The following is a 20,329-nucleotide window of genomic DNA, read 5'->3' as shown; positions in this document are numbered from 1 at the left end:
TGGGCCGACTAAGTTGTCCATTACGAAGTACATGCTGTGTCGAAAAATGGGATCATCATCGGAATACCTGAGACAGGTGATGTATTCCGAGGCCGATGTGGGTGGCATGATGGCGTGTAAATTTTCTCACGTTCCCATAAACGATCGAATGATTGAGTAATTTAGTCCCACGTCAAGAATGACTGGAGGAAGATGGGTCTTGAGGCATGGTAAGTAGGAACTGAGGATCCGCATTGAATTATCAATCAATAATCAATCGGTTACTTAACCGGGCAACTAGGGTGTATCCCCGTGCAAGAGACCTCGGAAACCGGGCTAAAAGAAGCGAGCCTACTTTGCATGAGCTACTAGTAGTTAGTAAAGGGCGAGTGACTAGACTGAATCGATGCCATAACCAAAATACGGGACTGTAGCCAAAGAAAGGTTGTATTTATATTTAAAAGAGGGGGCTAAGTGTAAAAAGAACAAAAAGGATAACACTCCTGCAGGTCCATCGCACAGAAGGGTGGGAGAGAAGAAAAAAAAAAAAAAAAAAATAACCCCCCCCCCAGGGGTTCAGTCATTACTCGTCGTAATCAATCAGTGGGTCCCACTTCCTCTTGCCTTTCTTATCCGGTGGGTGGCTCCTTGGCATCCAAATAAAGACGTAGGAGAGAGGCGCGCCAGCCTCAGCCGTGGTTAATGGTCTCTGTTAATTTCCAGTGATTCGTATTTGTGGAATGGCGCCATCTGATAACGAAAATTTTTATCTGATCAGATTATCAGGCGTCATCATCAAAATGCCCACCTCAACCAATGTCTTTTTCTTTTCTCTCATTCCCTTACTCTTTAACATTAAATTGTCCTTTTCTGTTTAATCTTTTTATCTTATAAACGGGATGGTCTTCTACAAGCTTTTTTTTGTCTCTATTAATGGTAATCCTGTAATATTTTGTATCATCTCGTCATCATCCTCTTTCCGAGTTCCGCACATTTCAGGGTGTTCTGTGCTGTAATGAATATCACACAATGACCAATAAACATGGCACCAGCGGGTCTGCGCTGGAGTTGGCTTTGTGGCTAATCCACTGTTCAGGCATTCCCCAGCAGACTTTGATTTGGAACCTCCCATGAGACACTTGTAGAGCGGTGAACTCGTCAATTGTTGCTTGTACACAGTACATTCCTTGCACAATCAATCATAGCTACATAGTCAAACAAGCATGTAAAAAATTATAGAGTACTCCGTAATATATAGTCTATGAATAATAGAACAGGTATCCAACAAATAAAACATCGTATACCAGTGTAATAATTGCTCTGGTGTGGTTCCCTTTTCTTCCCGCCTTTTTTTCTTTTTCCCTTTTCTTTTTCTTTTTCAGGCTTGCTCTCTCATTTTGCCCCTGCTGTCGATCCTCGGCTCGTCCTTTCGTTAGAGAATAATCTTCTTTAGCGCCTAAAACGCGCAAAAGAAGCGGACTCAAGATACCTTCGACTCAAAAAAGCCTTGTTCAGTTTTTTCTTTTTTTTTTTTTTTTTTTTTTTTTTTTTTTTTTTTTTCCATGTTTTCCTTTAGAGCATAGCGCGGATGTGAGTGGTGTCCGGCACCGTCGTTCCCGCAAACTCGCCTCCAAAAATCGAGTTCACCATTTCACCACTGCGTGACGCTAAGATGGACAAGAGACTGTCACTCAGCCCATGCGTTTGCTCGTTGCAACCTTGTAACCAGATTCCAGCCTGCGCGTTAACCTTGCTTGGGTCCAGCTCAACACGGTATTCCCTGTTGGGGGTCCAGTTCTCCTGGCCGGCGGGGCGCAGGTGCTGTACGTTCTTCAGTAGTTGCTCGTGCGCATTGCGGTTGTAGCCTGTAGCCACCATAAGTGCGTCCACCTCCAATGTTTCCTTGCCGTTGCCAACAAGGCTGTCCTTCTCGTCTTTCACAGCCCGGACATGAAGCCGCATCCGCCTATGCGGTCCGTAATGCTCAACTCGGGTAATCTTGCGGCCAGGGAGGATGCGATGCTGCCATTGTGTCTCATCGGGGTTTTGTACCCTCTGTAGGTACATGTCATTGAAGATCTGCTCAATCAACTCAAGTCGGACGACGCTATAGTTGGTTGCCTTGTCAGCAGTGAGGGAGCGCTGGCGTTCGGCAGAGGAAAGGCTAAAGAACTTATCGACCCGTTCGGGGTTGAAGACTTCGTTAACACTATATTCTCCTTGTTAGTTATTGTTACCCTTGTTATAGCGAGAAGCACCAAAGACATCCACTTACAATGGCGAATCATCACTGGGTCGCATAGCAGTGTCTCGCATAATCAGCGTCGTCTTCGAGTTCGGGTAGCGTTTTTGGAGGTCATGGAAGATTTCTGCGGCACTTTGACCGCTGCCAAGTACAGCAATGTTGTAGGCCTCTCGGCTGTCCTTTAACATGGCAGGTAAAGTAGTACAGTACTTGGACGAATGCATAATCCTTGGGTCTTGGGGTAGCTCCTTGGGCAGCTTCGCAGTACCACCAAGGGCAACGACAACTTTGCGTGCCATCCTGGCAGAGATCTCTCCCGTCTCTACGTTCCGAGATTTGACCGTGAAGAAGTCTACGAGCGTGCTACTCGGGTTTGTCTTCCCGGGAATCACTTCGATAACTTCTTCACCGTAGCTCACCACATGTGCGAATCTTTGTGCACACCACCGCATATAATCTTCAAACTCCATCCGAGCCGGGAGGAAGGTGCTCAAGTTGGTGAAGTGAATCAGACGGTCTTTCTGGTGAAGATAGTTGAGGAAAGTAAAGCTGCTGCGGGGATCCCGCATGGTTGCCAGATCCTTGATAAAGGAAATCTGCATCTTTGAACCGGGAACCAGCATGCCCGAGTGCCACGCGAATTGTTTCTGTCGCTCCAGGAAGCAGACCTTGGGCTGCCAGTTGGAATTGGGGGTCTTGTTCAGGCACGGATCCAAGGCATCGTGAAGAGCAATTGCAATAGCCAAAGAAGCCGGTCCAAAGCCCACACAGAGGAGATCGTGGAGTTCGTCCTTCGGTGTAGCTTTCAAGCGGGGTGGCTCTCCAGAGGAACGCTGTTGCGTGAGGGGCATCTTAGAATAGCTACGGGAGCCAATCTCTAGCTTCCTTTCCACCGGCTCCATGGATGAAGATTGAGTCGAATCTGGATAGTAAGAAGAAGATTGTTAGGCGAGAAGAAAGAGAAGTCACAGGTTAAAACAGACGGGAAGTGAAAGGCTGGAATGAGAGAAGATGTTCAAGATCCACGAGGAACAACGGGAGGGAAGAGTAGCTTATATGTATGGGGATTGATGGCTATGGGGACTACCGTTCTAAATATTTTTGTCATGGAACCCCCCCAAAAAAAATAAATAATTTAAAAGTTAAAATTTATCATAAATACACAGTAACTAAGGAAGGAGGGGGAAGGAAATAAAATTAAATTAAAAAACAATAAAAAAAAAATCTAAAATTACTAGATTAGCTTCCATGCAGCGGATCCAGAAAGACGGTTTCTTCCTTTTTCTTATTCTTTTCTTTTCTTTTCTTTCTTTCTTTTTTTTTATTTGGCAGACGACCCTAAAGCACCTCACAGTGGTTCTACTGACAGTGGACCCGGGAATGGCATAGAATGAGTGGTGTCTGGCTCCACCTGCTCAATCGTCGCTGGTTGAACGCAGGGAAATGTGTACGGAGTAAAACAAGAAAATGTTTTCCTTCTTTTTTGGGGGGTTCCAAAAAGGAAACGAGAACAAGGTAAACCACTACATAAATTTGATCAGGATAGGAGGAAGAGCCCGTGGGGAAAAATAACATGTACGTAGTTCCCCTCTTTCCCTTTCCCCCTCAAGTATAGAATTTTTGATGCGCAATACAGGCACGGGGTTTCACTAGCATGTATCTACATGCCTCGAGTACACTCAAATACTCTTGTCTCGTGTTTCTCGTGTACGACGTGCAGGCGCAGCGGGTATCTTGCAGATGCCATAATTCCGTCTGGTACTGCCGAGCAAGACCTCTGGCCCAGGCATCATACAGGCCCTGCTCCGAATGAAATTACAACTGAGCTCTGATGAAGCTCCTTCACAGCCGGAACACGCCACGCCAAGGAGGATCCACCGGCACTCTGTAGACAGTAAAGAAGGTACGGAGTACACATCTAATGTTGTATCGGATAGTAGGTTTATTGGGGGGGAAGAGTAGCAATAAATAAATTTAATTTTTTTAAAGCTTTTTTTTAAATCGCGTAACGGCGGTAATATTCAACAGTCCGAGACCCAGGCCACTCAGAATACTACTAGGTGTAGGGCCCCGCAACTGGTTTGAGCAAGATTTTCGGCGTTTACTGCAGAGTGGGATGATAAACGTTTAGATTAGATCCGCAGTCGCCCGATGTCGGGAAAAAAAAAAGCGCGGTGAAAGTGGAGACTTCGCTAGGTACTGGGTACGTACCTTCCACACATGTATTGTACCCATGTAAACCAAATGTATGTACAGTACGGTTACATCTTCCCCTTCAACGTTGAATGAACTGTTTCCACTACACACCCAACACACATATATGCGTCCAGTAGGTACATACATACTACCTATGGCTATGCCGGACTTCCATACATAAATACAGCGCATGGGGGTCTGCCGATCGGTCAGGGACTACTACTACTACCCTACATAAAACTCGTCACAATTATTCCCTGTATGAGTAAGTTCACCGCTAGCAGCGGGGTAAAAGGTATGTTCTCTTACAAGAAATGTAAAAGAGAAGCTTCCCACGCCTTCTCTGATGCCTATGACTCGGATGAATGGTTACCAAGATTATGAGAGCCCCCCAAAACACGGAGGATTGGGTGTCAGGTAATTTCTTATGCCCTTCAGCACATACTTCAGCACATACACATGACCCGTATACCCTAAGCTCAGAAGTCACAGCCTACTTTTGGTTAATAAGTTATTATTCTCTTGAGCATTTTCTTCCCTCAAATTTACTAGGATTTGTACTAATGTATCCCCTACGTCATTGGGTATAACCCCCGCCCCCAAATAAAAAAGAGGAGATCAATATCAAGTCAGGCGAGACCAGAGCGAAGATTGTTACGCACTGCCAAATAAAGATGATGTAGAAACGAGAAGCACCAAAATAAAAATATAAAATAAACAAAATGAAAACAACAACGCCCAAATCTCTAAGCATGTACGGAGTAGTGAGCGCAAGGAGGCCCATGCAAGCTGCATATAGAGACATACATGCATACAGAGGCACTCCACCAAAGCAACCATCTTCTGCATCTACCTCGATAATTTTGCAGATCAGTAGGGGTCATGAGATGATAACGTCAGGAAAGCATTCTCCCTTTTCGGCCTATCGGGTTCTGACAATTAATAACATTCTTATTCATCTGGTTACGCTGGCGACCCCACGAGCAAGAGGAAACGATCAAGGTTGCCAGAGCTCGTGCCATTGATGTACTGGGTTAGACTGTGAACAGACGCTGTCTGTTACTGTCCCTATTTTCGGTGCGCTTGTCTCGCTATGTGACTCGGGAGCAGCGTGTCCACTCTAGTGTTTCATTTCGAGCTTCAGCAGAATCTACCCCTCTTTCTCCTCAGCACCTTAGCCCTTCTTGTCCTATCCACCTTTCGGCCCCAGCATTCAATTACCAATGTAAGTGATGTGGTTGGTCGGTTCAAAAGACTAGGTCTCACGGATGATTTAGCCCTACTGCAGAATAACTACAATACTAGTATGTACTAGCATTGAGTATGGGAAAGAGTTTTGAGCCTTCAATAAACGTCGCTAAGCGACTATAGATATTAACCCACGCCAAGTCTGCCTAAACTCAAATATCTTGCTAAAGTAGATGTAGTCTCCCTCTCTTTCATCTCCGAGTCCGATTCTCACTGGGTCCCTTCTGTAGCCCAACCAAGTTTTCCAATACCGGTCCAAACATAGCTCTCACCCCTCTGCTGGAAACCTGTGATAAAGTCATAATAGCCCTTAATTGCGAGGTCGTATAATGCAGAACCATAGAAATGAGTCAGGTACTCCACAATGAAATAGCCCTTTGAGAGTATCTAATATGCTGGGAGCGCTGACTGAAGTCCCCGGGTGAACAAATACCATAGGACGTAATTGAGCCTTCAGTCACTAGCATGTATGTTCGCCCAATAAAGGAGCCTTTCAAAGCAATGCAAGTATAACATTCTCGTGTTCATAGTACCTGAATAACAGATGAGAACGAGAGATTCCGCAAGCTTCAATGGAAGCCTGCCTTGATGTGCGTAGATGAAGCTTTTCATGCAGGCTACAATGAGATTGACTCAACAATTTACAATAGAGTTATAATTTTAAACGTCATATAATGACAGCATGTATCATGCGATAAATGATTAATACTGGTGACCTTAACTGTTAAACAGATATTAGAAAGTTTATGTATGTTTTGGTAGAACTTTCTTGTGAAAAGTCAACACTGATGCTGTATGACAGCATCTTGGGATTTGCCGGCATTTAACCCAAGATCTGCTATGAATCCTACCTGTAGTACGTTTCTCTCTAGAAATGGGAAGAAAGTAAAGTCTCTTTAGTAAAAGGAGGTATCTTACGATGGATCATTTAAGAATCAACGTGGAAGTCATTCAGACTACTGTAAGGGAGAGTAAGCAAGGGTACGAATAGGTAAAGTTCTCGGCCTTAACAAGGAAGCAGTAGCTCAAATCATATTAAACTCTGTAAAGCAACCAAAAAGCAAATGGCTTAAATTCTATTAAAGATCTTATATTTGAGTGGGGTCACATTGAAGGTCTCAAATCACAGCAGATTGAATAGGCTACCTAAGGTATGCTGAGACAGCCCTACATTTCTCTCAATATAAAAAACAGAGCCAGAAAGCCTCTTTTCGACTGTTTGGTACTCAAAACTTCAAGGAAGTATTGCTGCACATTGCAGACCTTCGTATGACTGATCCTCTCTCTTTACTACAGGTGATTTTCTAACACAAAAACTTGCCTCTCTTCATTTGTACCTGTATGTTTATTTCAAAGCACGCCTGCACCTCGATAAGTTAGTGTGACAAGCTGCAAGAACGTTCAACGTGGCCTCTAAGCTTTATTATTAGCTGCGTGCACGAGACCTCCTTACAACCTATCATTATGTACAATGAGTAACTCTAACTCTCTAGGTGCAGCTTGCATGACGCAACACCCAGGTGAGGTAGATGAAGAGTTTATTTCTTATTTTATTTTTTCATAACTATCTAAGAGGAATGTCACCGTGACCGTATAAATACTGTAGAGCCCATTGTTCTGAACTCTTTCATTACCTTTCTTATTTGTGTCTTTGAATAGGCCCTATCATTTCTTTATATCAATTGCTTCAAAAATCGAAAAACAGTCCTTTGAGCATCTGGACAAGAACAATCAACCCTTTATCATGCAAATGCAACCATATCAAGCACAAAGGGCAGCCATCCTTCAACAACTAACAACTTCTCATATTCCATAAAATCTCTTGTGGATTTTCCACAATACCAGACATACACTCTACAGGCAAACTTCTGCGAGGCTTTTTAACTTGAGCCGTCTTCGACATAAATTGAAGAAGTGAAGTTTGTAGGGGACTACCTGAGCAAAGGCAGTGCCCATTATCCACTCCCAGCTCAAGATTAGGTGATAGTATAAGTGAGTACCATAGTAGTAATATTAGCGTCCAACTTATGCTGCCATTAGCCATGCGCTAAAGTATTGTACAGATTCTGGCAACACTGGGAGCTGTGATTGAGGTAGACGACTAGTTGGCAATGAATTCTACCTTTCGAAGCGATAATGTGCAGTTGAGAATCATCTCTGGCCTTCATACAGCCAACATATGCGCCTCACCACCTCCTCCTCCTCCCACAGCTACGATGATAGAGGACGCAACCGAAGAGATTTACCTCGCAACCATTCGTAATTCTTGAAGCGAGCCAGGGAGAACCGGATATAATCAGTCACTTTAGGTAAGTAGGGGCAGTCCTTGTAGAGATAGCATAACGAGCAGGTGATGCAAACATTATATTGTCGCACCTTCCACATTGTTGCTAGTTAGTGGTGACTTGAATTTTAGGATATAGATGGCTGCTACGAAGTAGGCTTCTAGGAATCCATCCACACAGAGCGTTGTCGAGGCCGGTGTATGTATCTCCAGATAACCGATGAGATATGTCGTATTGGATACTAATATGGATGTGGCAATTCAAAGCAATAGGTTGAGAACTGGGCCGATCGATTTTAAAATTACGTCAGAGGTACCAGCCCTGTTGGCAGAGCTGACTGAAGAGGTGGTGTAAGGGATGAAAGATGCATAGATAGATTAGTACTGAGTTTATTTATTGATCTATTCAGGGCATGCCCTGCTTAGTCATGAGATAGCCGTTGCCGCATTGTTCCCCGAGAGGGTTACATAGCTTATCAATAGATTGAATCAAGGGTTAATCAATATTAGATAGATGATTAACTCAATTATTGTCAAGTGAAACGCGGGAAGGCGATGACGTTGTCTAACACATTGTCATCGCCATCGCCATCTACATGTAGTCATGGAGAATCAGCTTAGCGAGGCCAGTATATGTTAAAACATGTCTAACATAGAAGTTCCCACTCTTGTATATATATGTACTGTAGCTCTCATGACATCTGTCAAACCTACAATAGCACTGCGTGTAGGTTATGCAAGTCAGTTTGAATGGTCCGGCTTGCGCCAGCCGACCGTTAATTCCGGCCTCAAGTCTATAGGAGCGTCTGTGGGGGAACGGCTTACCAGGTGCTGTACGGGAAGACGAAGCGTTACAGTATTGTGCATCTGATTATCTTACCTGAGATCTAGCCCACAGCTGGGTGCTTTTTGGACACGTCGAGAAGGGAGCCCAAGACACGTGGACTGGAGGGGCTTGATACTATGAGTGGTATGGAGAGTCACCTGGCTGCACACTGATAGTCATACAGCTCCCAAACATATAGATATATTTGCCTCCCTTCCTTTTTTTTTTTTTTTTTTTTTTTTTCTTTTGATTTTAATTTATCCCGTTCCATACCGAGAGAAAAGCTAGTAGCTGTCAAGGTGTCAGATTAGAAACAACGGACTCGGTACCAACCCTCTATCTAAGCTCTTGTTTTGTGTGAAGTATAAAAAGAGGGGACTGAAAAGCTACCTAATCTGAGTAAGCAAAAAGGGCTGTTCGTTTCTTCTGTGAGATGAATCCTGGTTGCCACTCTTTCGTTCAGTACCTGGCTGGAGACCCACGGTTGGGTGTATATGCATTACAAGCCTGTGGCGAAGTTGGTAGATATCGAATTATCCCGCGTACAACCGGTGTGATAATGAAAGAGAATAAGTTCACTGCACATGCAAGGGAGAAATGGCGCTGAGTCGATCGATAGTCCCCGCATGTCTTATCGATATCCAAGATTAATGATATGAAGTCTATGACGAGGGTTGGGTGGGTAGGGTCTCAGTCTCGCACCTAAATTAGGTACGGAGTACTGTACTTTGGGTATCCGGGCTTAATGTACGCCATTCTCCTCCAGGGAAGTAGTTTCTGAAGTAGCCTAATTGAGTGAAAGCTTTATCGGATTAGATAAGTATCTATCTTGAAGGACGCATATACTACTGTACCTACCTTTCGAATACTCGCAACAATGAAGACAATGTAGCCCATTTGAGTACTGTACTCGATCTGTAATAGTTTACAGTCTGTATCGTATGATGGGGCGCGGGAACGATTGGGGTTACGCGTGACGCTCCCGGCACTAAGCCCAAACAAGCCACCAGTCAACAACACAAAAGACGCGGTGCGCGCGCGAGCAGAAACATCGAGTCCCGCTTAGAAGATTGGCTGGAAGACCTGACAAGAGGCGACGGTGCCAGACCTAAACTACAACCTTCTTTTTCGTTTGATTTTTTTAATGTTTTTGTTTGAGGCGTTTTACAACCTCATATTTTCGATTTAGATACCGTTCTATTGTTGTCCAAGACGGCAGAACGATATTCAGAAATAAATAACCAAGAACAAAAACTCTACTCAATTTAGGTCCCATAAGGGAAATTCCTCGGGCCATTCATTTAGTTCGCAAGGGCTCGCCTCTGCATACCGCAACTTCGGGCCTTCGTCAGCCCCTCCGTCTGTCTGGCCATCCATCCCTTTCTTCGTCTCTCGATCTCTCGACTCCGATTTTGTTTCGCGTGGCTGTCTGCATTATTTCTTGCTTCCTTGGTGGACGGTTTCGAACCTTCCACCCCTTGCGCAGTCATATGCCTGCCTGAAGAGGGTCAACCAGCTTTTTAAAGAAAGGGAGACGGAAGGGAGACCAACACTGCTGCTGCTGACTCCCCTTCTATCAAACCAAATCGGCCCTTCCTCACGTCTCTACTCCCAACCCCCCTTCTTGCGCATCAGTCTGTGTTTGTCATCGCTTCGGGATTCGCGCGTCAACATCATCGCGCCTGGCATCGACCAAGTCGCTCCTGCATCTTTGCGACGCGCTTGCTTGTTTTGACATCTTAGTTGCCATCCTGAAACATTCCTTATCGAGCCGTTTCATCTCAAGCGCCAAGGGACAAAGCGAAGTAGTCGGAGGGCGTTCTGTTTCAGGCGCGTGGGCTTGCGTGGGTGCACGAAGAGCTGCTTTTCCGCCCCCGCTCGCATAGCAGCCCTGGGTGTATGGAGGCATCAAGGAATACAGTGTGAATTTTTGAGCCTCGCAACAAACCTGTTGTGATGTGCATCTATCACTCGTTTCGCGTTGCCAATTTGCTTTTGCTTTGATACGACCGCTGGTGCTGTGCCTTCCTTACTTTAACATTCCACGGAAATTACTTCCTCCTTTACTGGCACTGACTACGACACGAGAAGCGCACTGCCACTGGCTCTGTTGTTGTCAACGACCGTCGCGGGTCAAGACCCTTTTCATCGACCACGCAGTACGCATCTATCGCCAAGTGCGCCTCTTCCAAATTCGCTCCTCCGCCTCATCGCAATACACTCGAGTCTAATACTTTAACCTCACTACGGACTACGGCCATTTAAAGTGGTTCTAGCCTTTCAAGGCCACACTATAACAATGGTTGCAACGTTTTCGCCGCACCGTGATGCGGGCGGCACACTGCATCTGCCTTCACACACCGGGATTCACCATGTTGATGCAAGCTCAGCCATTCGACAACTCCGCCGGTCACTATCGCGGTCACCCTCTAAGAGTTCCAACTTTTCGCTTCTTGCAACCAGAAACCACTCACCGTCGAAAACCTCGCCATATGTCTCCTCCCCTCTATCACCTTCGCGACGATCTTCACAGAGCAATTTCGTGCTTTTTCCTAGCTCCTCACACCAGTCACCATTTGCACTGCCATATCCGTCAAGTGGTAAAATAACCAGACCTACCATGCGCCGTGTACGCACCTCACCCAGGAGTCCCGTGAAACGCGCCCTCAACCTCTCTGTAGACCAGGGAAATGCGAAGCCCGTGCAGCCAATCTTAACAACACCGGGCGTCGAGAATTCTCCCATAACCCCAGACATAAACGTCCCTTCAGACGATAATGCTAGTGGGAGCGGTTGTTCTCCGAACTCGTCTTCTGGCGCAGAAGCCCCTGCACCTCGTCCGACAATATCCAGAATTGAAAAGCGACGCAGTGGGACTTTTGGCTCATACGCAACCGTTAGCCCACTAAAGCGCAGTGATGGGATCATGAACCTAGATCGGGCATCTCGAGGAAGTCCGTCAGCGAAGAGGCGTAGTGTGCACGCGGCGAACCTTTCCAGCGAGTTTAACATATTTGATAGCGAGGCCGGTCCAAGTACCGTTGAAGAATCAACGTGCGAGGTACCGCCCGAAGGTGAGACGCCATCGGTTCCCACTGGCATCACACCGTTCAGTCCTTTTGCTACAATACCCAAACGCTCGTCTTCTTTGCGACGATCAACTCTTCAGCAACGTCAAAGCGATCGTTCCTTATTCTTTAAAGCAAGAGCTGTCGCCGAGCCGTCTGATGCTCCGAATACTCCTGCAAGTCCATGCCCTCAATTGTCTTTAGACGGCGGTCTCTTTCAGTCTGATCGGGATAACTTGTTTTCTCCAAGGCCTGTACCAGGCAGTCCCTTGTTTTCTTCGGCCGGGAATAATGCTGGCCAGACTCGATCTGCTGTCCACCCGCTTTCTAGGACTATCACGCAATCTTCGTCCAGCTCCAGTCTAGTCGATGACTCGCCGACCCATGAACCAGTTCACAAAGCCGATCACCCAAGAGGAGTGTTCAATTTCTCTAAGTCCCTTCCAGCCGGAGCAACTCGACCTGCCCTTGTCCGCCAACTTACCCGTGAAGATTCGACCTCATCCATAGATTCTTTTGCAACCCCAGAGAATTACAAACTTGTGAAGCCACTCCCAGCGGCATTCATGTCTACAGGTTTGATCTCCAAGAAAAATCGTAATGCCGAGGATCCCCAAAATATGTTGGGTTTCAACAAGAATATGCCTGATACGCCGTGCAAACGACCTATCAACTTGTTCCCTAGCGGGCAAAAGGCGCCGCTAGAACGCTCCCTGGGGTTCTCAACATCCTCTCGCCAATCCGACGCAGTGCCTCCATCCCCATCTAACCCACCTAGTACACGTCCAAAACCGGGCCCTTTCGCACGTGGCATGGGTATCTTCGGGAACACCTTTAATAAGCAAGGGCCCTCCCGTCGCGGTAGTTTTGTGAGCGTAGATGGTGATGAGGTTCAATTACAATCACCATCTAGACCGCGGGATAGTCAGCCTTTGAGTGAGTACGACTTGCCACCGACACCAACGAAGCAAACGTTTTTCCCGTCTCGAACCTATCCCCCCGCTACTTCACAGATCGCCTCACTCGAGAGATTCTCCGAAGCTAGAGGAACAAATTCGAGCCCATTGCACGAAAGGTTCCTGCGAGGGTCACCGCGCACGCCTCAGGACAATCTGTTCCCTCCTGATCCGAGCGGCCTGTCGATTTCCAATGAGCAGCAGGCGATCAGGCCTGATTTCAACTCTGTTAACCTACCGGCTACTCCCACTGGTCCGCGCGATTCTTTATTACAGTCGGGGAAGCGCCTCAGTCTCCCGCTGAACGGTTACGCCCCAGATGTGGACCCGAGCTTGACCTCGCGCTTCGAAAGAGTTGAGCTTGTTGGTACTGGTGAATTCTCCCAGGTATACCGTGTATCCGAACCCCACAATATGTCATTGTCATCAATCTTCTCACGCAGCCCGAAGTCGCCTAATATCTTGCCTGAGAAGGTATGGGCTGTTAAGAAAGCGAAACAACCATATTCTGGGCTGAAGGACCGTGAGCGTCGGATGCGTGAAGTAGATGTGCTGAAGGCTTTGACTAACTCGGATCATGTCATTTCTTTCATGAACAGCTGGGAAGACAATGGCCACCTATATATTCAGACCGAGTTCTGCGAAGAAGGTAGCTTGGATGTCTTTCTGGCCCAGGTCGGACTCAAAGCAAGATTAGATGATTTCCGCATATGGAAAATATTGCTCGAGTTATCTATGGTATGGCATTGACTACAATTTTGCAGCATTAGGCTCTGCTAACCATTATTAATAGGGTCTGAAACATATTCACGACATGGGCTTTATTCATTTAGATTTAAAACCCGCCAATATCCTGATCACGTTTGAAGGTGTCCTGAAAATCGCTGACTTTGGAATGGCGACATCATGGCCGGCAGAAGAGGGAATTGAAGGCGAGGGGGATCGTGAATATATTGGCCCAGAGATCCTAATGGGCCGCTACGATAAACCAGCGGACATATTTTCCTTGGGTCTAATTATGTTTGAGATCGCTGGGAACGTTGAACTCCCAGACAATGGGCTCTCATGGCAAAAGCTGCGGAACGGGGATATGAGCGACGTTCCTAGCTTGACCTGGAGTGCAGAAACCAGTATTTTCCGCGATGCATCTGGGAATCCAATCTCGGAAGAACCATCATTTGAGGAGTTGTGCACATCGGATTTTGGGGATGATACATTCGGTGAAGATAGTTTCCTGGGAAGTCGCAGGCCCGGTGAACGGAAAGCAGTGCAGCTCGCTCGTACTGGTGAGCTTCATGATCCTCCAAGCTTTATGGTTGACGCCGGTCATGAACAAGCCTTGGATAAAATTGTGCGATGGATGATCTCGCCGGAACCATTTGATCGGCCTACAGCCGACCAGGTTTTGGAGGTATACGGTGTCCAATTCGTCGCTCGTCGTCGGCGTGCTGGAGCAACAATCTACGAAGGCAATTGGGGCCCCGCCGACGAAATGCTAGCAGAGGATGCCGAAATGATTGATGTTTGATCAGTGCTTGACATATTAGTGCATTTGGACGGAGTTGGTGCTTTCCTTTACGGTTAACATATAATGACGGCGTTGAAGCGGAAATCCGGCCTTCGATAATAATGTCCATCACCACCAACCTATGGCTTATGCTTGGTGTTGTTTCTTCTCTATTCCCCTCCCCTTCCTTTCCCGTGCAATGGAGTTGCGGGTCATCTCGAGACCTGAAATTCAAGCTCTATGCTCGCCATTCCAGGGTCCTTTCCGATATTCTTTTTTTCTTTTTCTTTCTCTCCCTTTTTTCCCCCCCTGATTCTAGCCGACCACCCTTCACGATTTCACTGACTTGATATGACCAATAACGGTGTTGAAGGGTTTCACGCTCATTTCCTCATGATATTTCCTATGTTGTTACCCTAATTTGAGCGTTCAAGATCCTTTTTCACTTTTCCAAATTTTGTTGTGGCCCTTCCCATGTCTGTATGATTGGATTCCCGCAGCCTGGCATACTAGGAAGTCAGGTTTGCTGTGTGTAATATGTGATTTATACTTTCCCTTTGTTTTGATGACTCGACTCTTGTTCTCTTCACGGCTTTGGGCGTTAATAATGATTACCTTTTCCCCCCTATATTTGTGTTTCCATATCCCTTTCAGCAATTGTTATTTATTTAATTTTTCTACTCCGCCCCCTTCTGTGAGTGAGCGATATAGTTAAGAAACATGAAAACAGCCGATATGTGATCAAGCAGGCTTGAGAATAGGTGATGCTTGTGACTCATACTCTTGAATGCAAACTACTTCTAGACGCCAATTGATAGGTATCCTACGAACTGTAGTTGTTAATTATATTTTGCAGCTTGATGCGAACGTCGACGTAGAACAGTGTAATGATATATGAGTCTTGGGAATACGTTAGAGTACGCTTCCCCAATTGTTTAAGCTCGCCACCAGCCGACTTCTTGGCGGTTGACTTCGGCGGCGAGATTCCTCGCAACATCTACGCGCCTAAGGGCCGGCCACACTCTAGAGCCAGTCACGTCGATTCCTTTACTCTTTGTATTATTTACCTTTCAGTTCACCAATGCTTACTGTTGTTCTTGTTTTTAAAGCACATTCTGATATGACGCGCGGCTTTCTCTGAGGGTTACAATAAAGATACACTCTGCTATTGGCTTAAGTCTCAAAACAGCAGATACAGTGCCAACCGTCTAGCCTGGGTTTGCACCACATTAAATATGGACAATCGAACATTCGTGTCGGATTCTCTCCTCCGCCTTACCAATGCCTCTGATCCCACCGTCGTCGACTTTGTGCTCGCCACTGCCAGCTCAGCCAAGTCAGCGGATTCATTACAAGAGAAGCTCGTTCCTTTCTTGGATGGAAGCACAGAAGATATTAATGCGTTCTGTTGGGAACTGTATAAACGGGTGGGTGCAGGCGCAAAGAGCGGGCCCAGCACCGGTGCTCAGCAAGAGCGCAGTGATACCGCCTCGAAAAAGAAGTACCGATTAATTCAAATGGAAGATGACAATCCAGACTCTGCAAGCTCTTTGGGGCCCACGAACATCGAAACAGAAAGGGAGAGGCGGAAGCGCAAAGTCAAGGATCGCAACCGAACCAAGGAGGAACCTGAGGGGCACAATCGCTGGGAAAAGGAAGAAAACAGGAAGCGCGCGCGGAGCCTGGAAGAGAGCCGGGATCGCCACCGGTCTAAGAAGCTGCGACGACGGGATAAAGGGGACTTCGATGATCGCTGGGGTGACGAAGAGATTCCGGATGATGAGGTATATGAAGAAGATGAGCAAATCGATAATTTTGAAGAGTCGCCGTCGAAGCGGACTAGGCTGGAGGATGGATCTGCGTCACCCCGGTCGACTGACTCTGCGGACCTGGACCCAGATACGAAGAAGGAAATCGAGCGACGACGGGACATAGAAGAACGAGACGAGTTCGCGAAGCGGTTGGCCAAGAAGGATGACAGCAAGAATAAGAAGATCGTCGAGGACCGGACTAGAAATAGTGAGGTCGCACGAAGACGAGCTTTGGCAGACGATGCTTCCGCTAGAGCTGCCGCTATGCCAGAACTGAGAATGCGTTCTCGGCAAGAATATCTCAAGAAGCGAGAGACAGAACGACTAGCCCTTCTGCGCCGACAGGTTGCAGAGGAAGCGGCAGAGCTGCGTGATAACCCCAATTTGACACGGAGAGAGAAAGAGGAGTTTGCTAGAAATCGTGAAGTACTTCGGATTGCTGAGGAGCGGCTACGGATCGATGATTACCGCGATGGGTACATGATGCCAGATGACTATATCACGGAGAAGGGGAAAATTGATCGAAGGAAGAAAGAAGATGCTCTTTACAAACGCTATGTGGATCGCGACGAATATGGACAAGAGCGGTTTATTACTGAGCATGAGGAGTGGGAGATGGAGCAAACTGCCAAGGCCAAGGCGCAAATCAACAGGGCAGAGTTCGTGGATGAAGGTGACTACGAGTATGTTTTTGACGACTCGCAAAAGATCAACTTCGTCATGGATGCCAAGATGGAAGGGACTCGGAAGGCTATGTCCCAGGAGCAACGTATTTTCCAAGAAAAGCTAGACGCTGCTGAGAAGAAGGCGGCATCGATAGAGGATACGCGGAAAAGTCTGCCTATCTATCAATTCCGGGAGGAGATCATTCAAGCAGTCCATGATCACCAAGTTTTAATCATTGTCGGCGAAACAGGTTCTGGTAAAACGACCCAGATCCCGCAGTACCTTCATGAAGCCGGTTTCACAAAAAACGGAATGAAAGTCGGTTGTACGCAACCTCGACGAGTCGCAGCCATGAGCGTTGCATCTCGAGTAGCCGAAGAAATGGGAGTGAAGCTGGGTAATGAGGTCGGTTACGCCATTCGTTTCGAAGACAACACAAGCGACAAAACAGTGCTCAAGTATATGACGGATGGTATGCTGTTACGTGAACTGCTAACAGAGCCAGACTTGGGCCAGTACTCAGCGTTGATGATCGACGAGGCGCACGAAAGAACTGTGCCTACGGACATTGCCTGTGGCCTGCTAAAGGATATTGCTAAGGCACGGCCAGATCTGAAACTGCTGATTTCCTCTGCAACAATGGATGCACAGAAGTTCCAGCAATACTTTGATGATGCACCTATCTTTAATATCCCGGGGCGACGTTACCCTGTGGATATCCACTATACATCACAGCCAGAGGCGAACTACCTGGCCGCAGCAATCACAACCGTTTTCCAGATCCATGTCACGCAAGGTCCTGGAGATATTCTTGTGTTCTTAACTGGCCAGGAGGAGATCGAGGCGGCCGAACAGAGCCTGCAGGAGACTGCGCGGAAACTGGGGAGCAAGATACCAGAAATGATAATATGCCCTATCTATGCCAATCTACCATCAGAGCTACAGACTAAAATCTTTGAGCCGACGCCACCGAAGGCACGGAAAGTCGTACTTGCTACGAACATTGCCGAGACTAGTTTGACCATTGACGGTATTGTCTATGTGATCGATCCAGGTTTTGTTAAGGAAAATGTCTTCAATCCCCGAACTGGAATGGAAAGTTTGGTAGTGACGCCGTGCTCGCGGGCGTCAGCCAACCAGAGAGCCGGTCGAGCCGGCCGAGTTGGTCCAGGGAAATGTTTCCGTCTCTACACGAAATGGGCTTACTATAATGAATTGGAGGAGAGCACGACGCCCGAAATTCAGCGTACAAATCTCAGTAGCGTCATCCTGATGCTCAAGTCCCTAGGGATTGATCAGTTACTTGACTTCGACTTTATGGACCCCCCACCGGCCGAGACTATTATTAGAGCATTGGAGCAGCTTTATGCTTTAGGTGCACTGAATGATAGGGGCGAACTAACTAAGGTTGGAAGGCAAATGGCGGAGTTTCCGACAGACCCCATGCTGGCCAAAGCGATCTTGGCGGCGGACAAATATGGCTGTGTGGAGGAGGTGCTTTCTATTGTGTCAATGCTAGGGGAGGCCAGCGCTTTATTCTTCCGGCCCAAGGACAAGAAGATACATGCGGATAGTGCACGCAATCGGTTCACGATCAAGGATGGCGGGGATCATTTGACTTTGCTCAACATTTGGAACCAGTGGGTGGATTCTGACTTTAGCTATGTGTGGGCGAAGGAAAACTTTCTGCAGCAGCGCAGCTTGACTCGGGCACGCGATGTACGCGATCAATTGGCGAAATTGTGTGATCGAGTCGAGGTCACTGTCAGTACATGTGGGTCGAACAACCTGCAACCGATTCAGAAAGCCATCACGGCTGGGTTCTTCCCGAACGCAGCGCGCCTGCAACGTGGTGGTGATAGTTACCGGACGGTGAAGAATGGGCAAACAGTATACTTGCACCCGTCAAGTACGCTGTTCGAAGTCAATCCCCGGTGGGTAATCTATTTCGAACTCGTGCTTACTAGCAAAGAATACATGCGGAGCAATATGCCACTTCAGGCCGAGTGGTTAATGGACGTCGCGCCGCACTACTATAAGAAGAAAGACTTGGAGACATTGGGCATCGAACGGAAAATGAAAGGACAGGGAGCGGCAGGCGAAAAGAGTCGAGACTGATATAAAAATTCTTGTTCTTTCTCGTATTTGTCTATATACCTAGCAGTGTATTATTTCCCGCGTTTGTTGCTCTCACCTAGACACCATAAGCAGATACCGCGTGTATTTCTATCAGCTATCGACAACTTCTCTCGGTCATATGATAATCACTGAGTATGTATAGGTACATATAGTACTCCGTACAACGTATGTACTTACATGAATTAAAAGAATGGCGATATACCTCGGCTATCAGCAGCAGCATCTCACCAGATATATGCAACTATAGTAGTATGCACGACGACATTATTATGCTTTATTATGATAGTAATCCTCAGGTCGTGTAGCAACGGTACGAAGGACCAATCACGGCACCGATATTTCAATTCTCAAGACTACTGACCGCGGCACGGAGACGGGAGGTTAACCTCGGCTCCTACTCGCCCGAGTTGACAGGCCCATCGTCATCTCTCCGCTTTTGACCCCGGATTTATTCATTCATCATCAGCAATCATCCGATTAAAAGGAACTTATTTACCTCTGTACTTACAATACTATCACCATAACACTACTCAACCCAAGGGCAAAAGATCTGAACAAGGAACTCGGAAAAAGAAAGAAAAGCAAAAATGTCTCAGACCTTCACACCTGCCGACGTCGCTTCCCACAACAACGCCGACAAAGGCCTTTATATCATCATCGACAACAATGTGTACGATGTGACCAAGTTCGTGGATGAGCACCCCGGGGGTGCGAAGATCTTGAAGCGTGTCGCTGGGAAAGATGCTAGCAAGCAGTTTTGGAAGGTATATTGACTTCTCTACCACTTGATGTTTTTGGTTTTTTTTTTTTCTTTTTCTTTTTTACCCCCTTGGAATTCCGAGACACTATGTCGCTATTTATTAAAATGAATCTGTATCTCATTTCTTCCCCATTGTTTTCCGTAGTTCTTTTTCTTCTATTCCCCTCCGATCTATAAACGTTCATCGGTGCTAACTGTGGGATAGTATCACAACGAGGGTGTGTTGAAGAAGTATACGCCAAAGCTGAAGATCGGGGAAGTGAAAGAAGCTGCAAAACTGTGATCGAGAATGTTTTGAGTATGTGTTATCTTATAGGCAGGGGAAATTTATCTTATAACTTTTCCTACATGGTCCGGTCTTCTATTCAAGCGTGATTACGCTGCAAGCACTACGTTGCACAATATTACCTCTTCATGTACGCATTTGCGGAGTGTTGATTATCCTAGAATAAATGCCAATGATTTTTAGACAAATCCAACGCCCAGCACCCAAAAATGTCTTTTCCAATACAATGTAGTCAAAATGGTATCAAGGTGCGAATATGAACGGTAGCGGGCACCTATACAGGTGACATATACTAGGATATACAGTTGCTGATTGTCGAACCTGGTGATTCGTCAGGGGGTATGCATTTCCCTGGAGG

General features: G+C 46.7%; 4 protein-coding genes across 4 annotated transcripts; 3 read left to right on the top strand and 1 right to left on the bottom strand.

The window, feature by feature from the left end:
- Positions 1-1,501: 1,501 nt before the first annotated feature.
- On the bottom strand, positions 1,502-4,314 carry F9C07_2281159 (lysine/ornithine N-monooxygenase). Its single transcript, XM_041294914.2, has 2 exons — positions 2,255-4,314; positions 1,502-2,188 (listed from the first exon to the last, which is right to left on the bottom strand). The coding sequence occupies exons 1-2, from the start codon at positions 3,124-3,126 to the stop codon at positions 1,552-1,554; spliced, it is 1,509 nt and encodes a 502-aa protein (XP_041150578.1). The 5' UTR covers positions 3,127-4,314; the 3' UTR covers positions 1,502-1,551.
- Positions 4,315-9,841: 5,527 nt separating this feature from the next.
- On the top strand, positions 9,842-15,154 carry F9C07_2281158 (uncharacterized protein). Its single transcript, XM_041294907.2, has 2 exons — positions 9,842-13,540; positions 13,596-15,154. The coding sequence occupies exons 1-2, from the start codon at positions 11,078-11,080 to the stop codon at positions 14,328-14,330; spliced, it is 3,198 nt and encodes a 1,065-aa protein (XP_041150576.2). The 5' UTR covers positions 9,842-11,077; the 3' UTR covers positions 14,331-15,154.
- Positions 15,155-19,315, top strand: F9C07_2281157 (mRNA splicing factor ATP-dependent RNA helicase). Its single transcript, XM_041287292.2, has one exon. The coding sequence runs from the start codon at positions 15,545-15,547 to the stop codon at positions 18,902-18,904; it is 3,360 nt and encodes a 1,119-aa protein (XP_041150575.1). The 5' UTR covers positions 15,155-15,544; the 3' UTR covers positions 18,905-19,315.
- A 197-nt stretch (positions 19,316-19,512) lies between these two features.
- On the top strand, positions 19,513-19,968 carry F9C07_6043 (cytochrome b5-like heme binding domain-containing protein; the record flags this gene model as incomplete). The annotated part of the gene is made up of 2 exons (XM_041294906.1): positions 19,513-19,689; positions 19,891-19,968. 2 exons carry the CDS (start codon positions 19,513-19,515, stop codon positions 19,966-19,968), a joined length of 255 nt encoding a protein of 84 aa, XP_041150574.1.
- Positions 19,969-20,329: the final 361 nt, after the last annotated feature.

The sequence above is a fragment of the Aspergillus flavus genome, chromosome 7 (assembly GCF_009017415.1).
Source record: "Aspergillus flavus chromosome 7, complete sequence".
Lineage (NCBI taxonomy): Eukaryota > Fungi > Ascomycota > Eurotiomycetes > Eurotiales > Aspergillaceae > Aspergillus > Aspergillus flavus.
The sequence above is the reverse complement of the archived record's forward strand: the minus strand, read 5'-3'. Positions and strand labels throughout refer to the sequence as shown.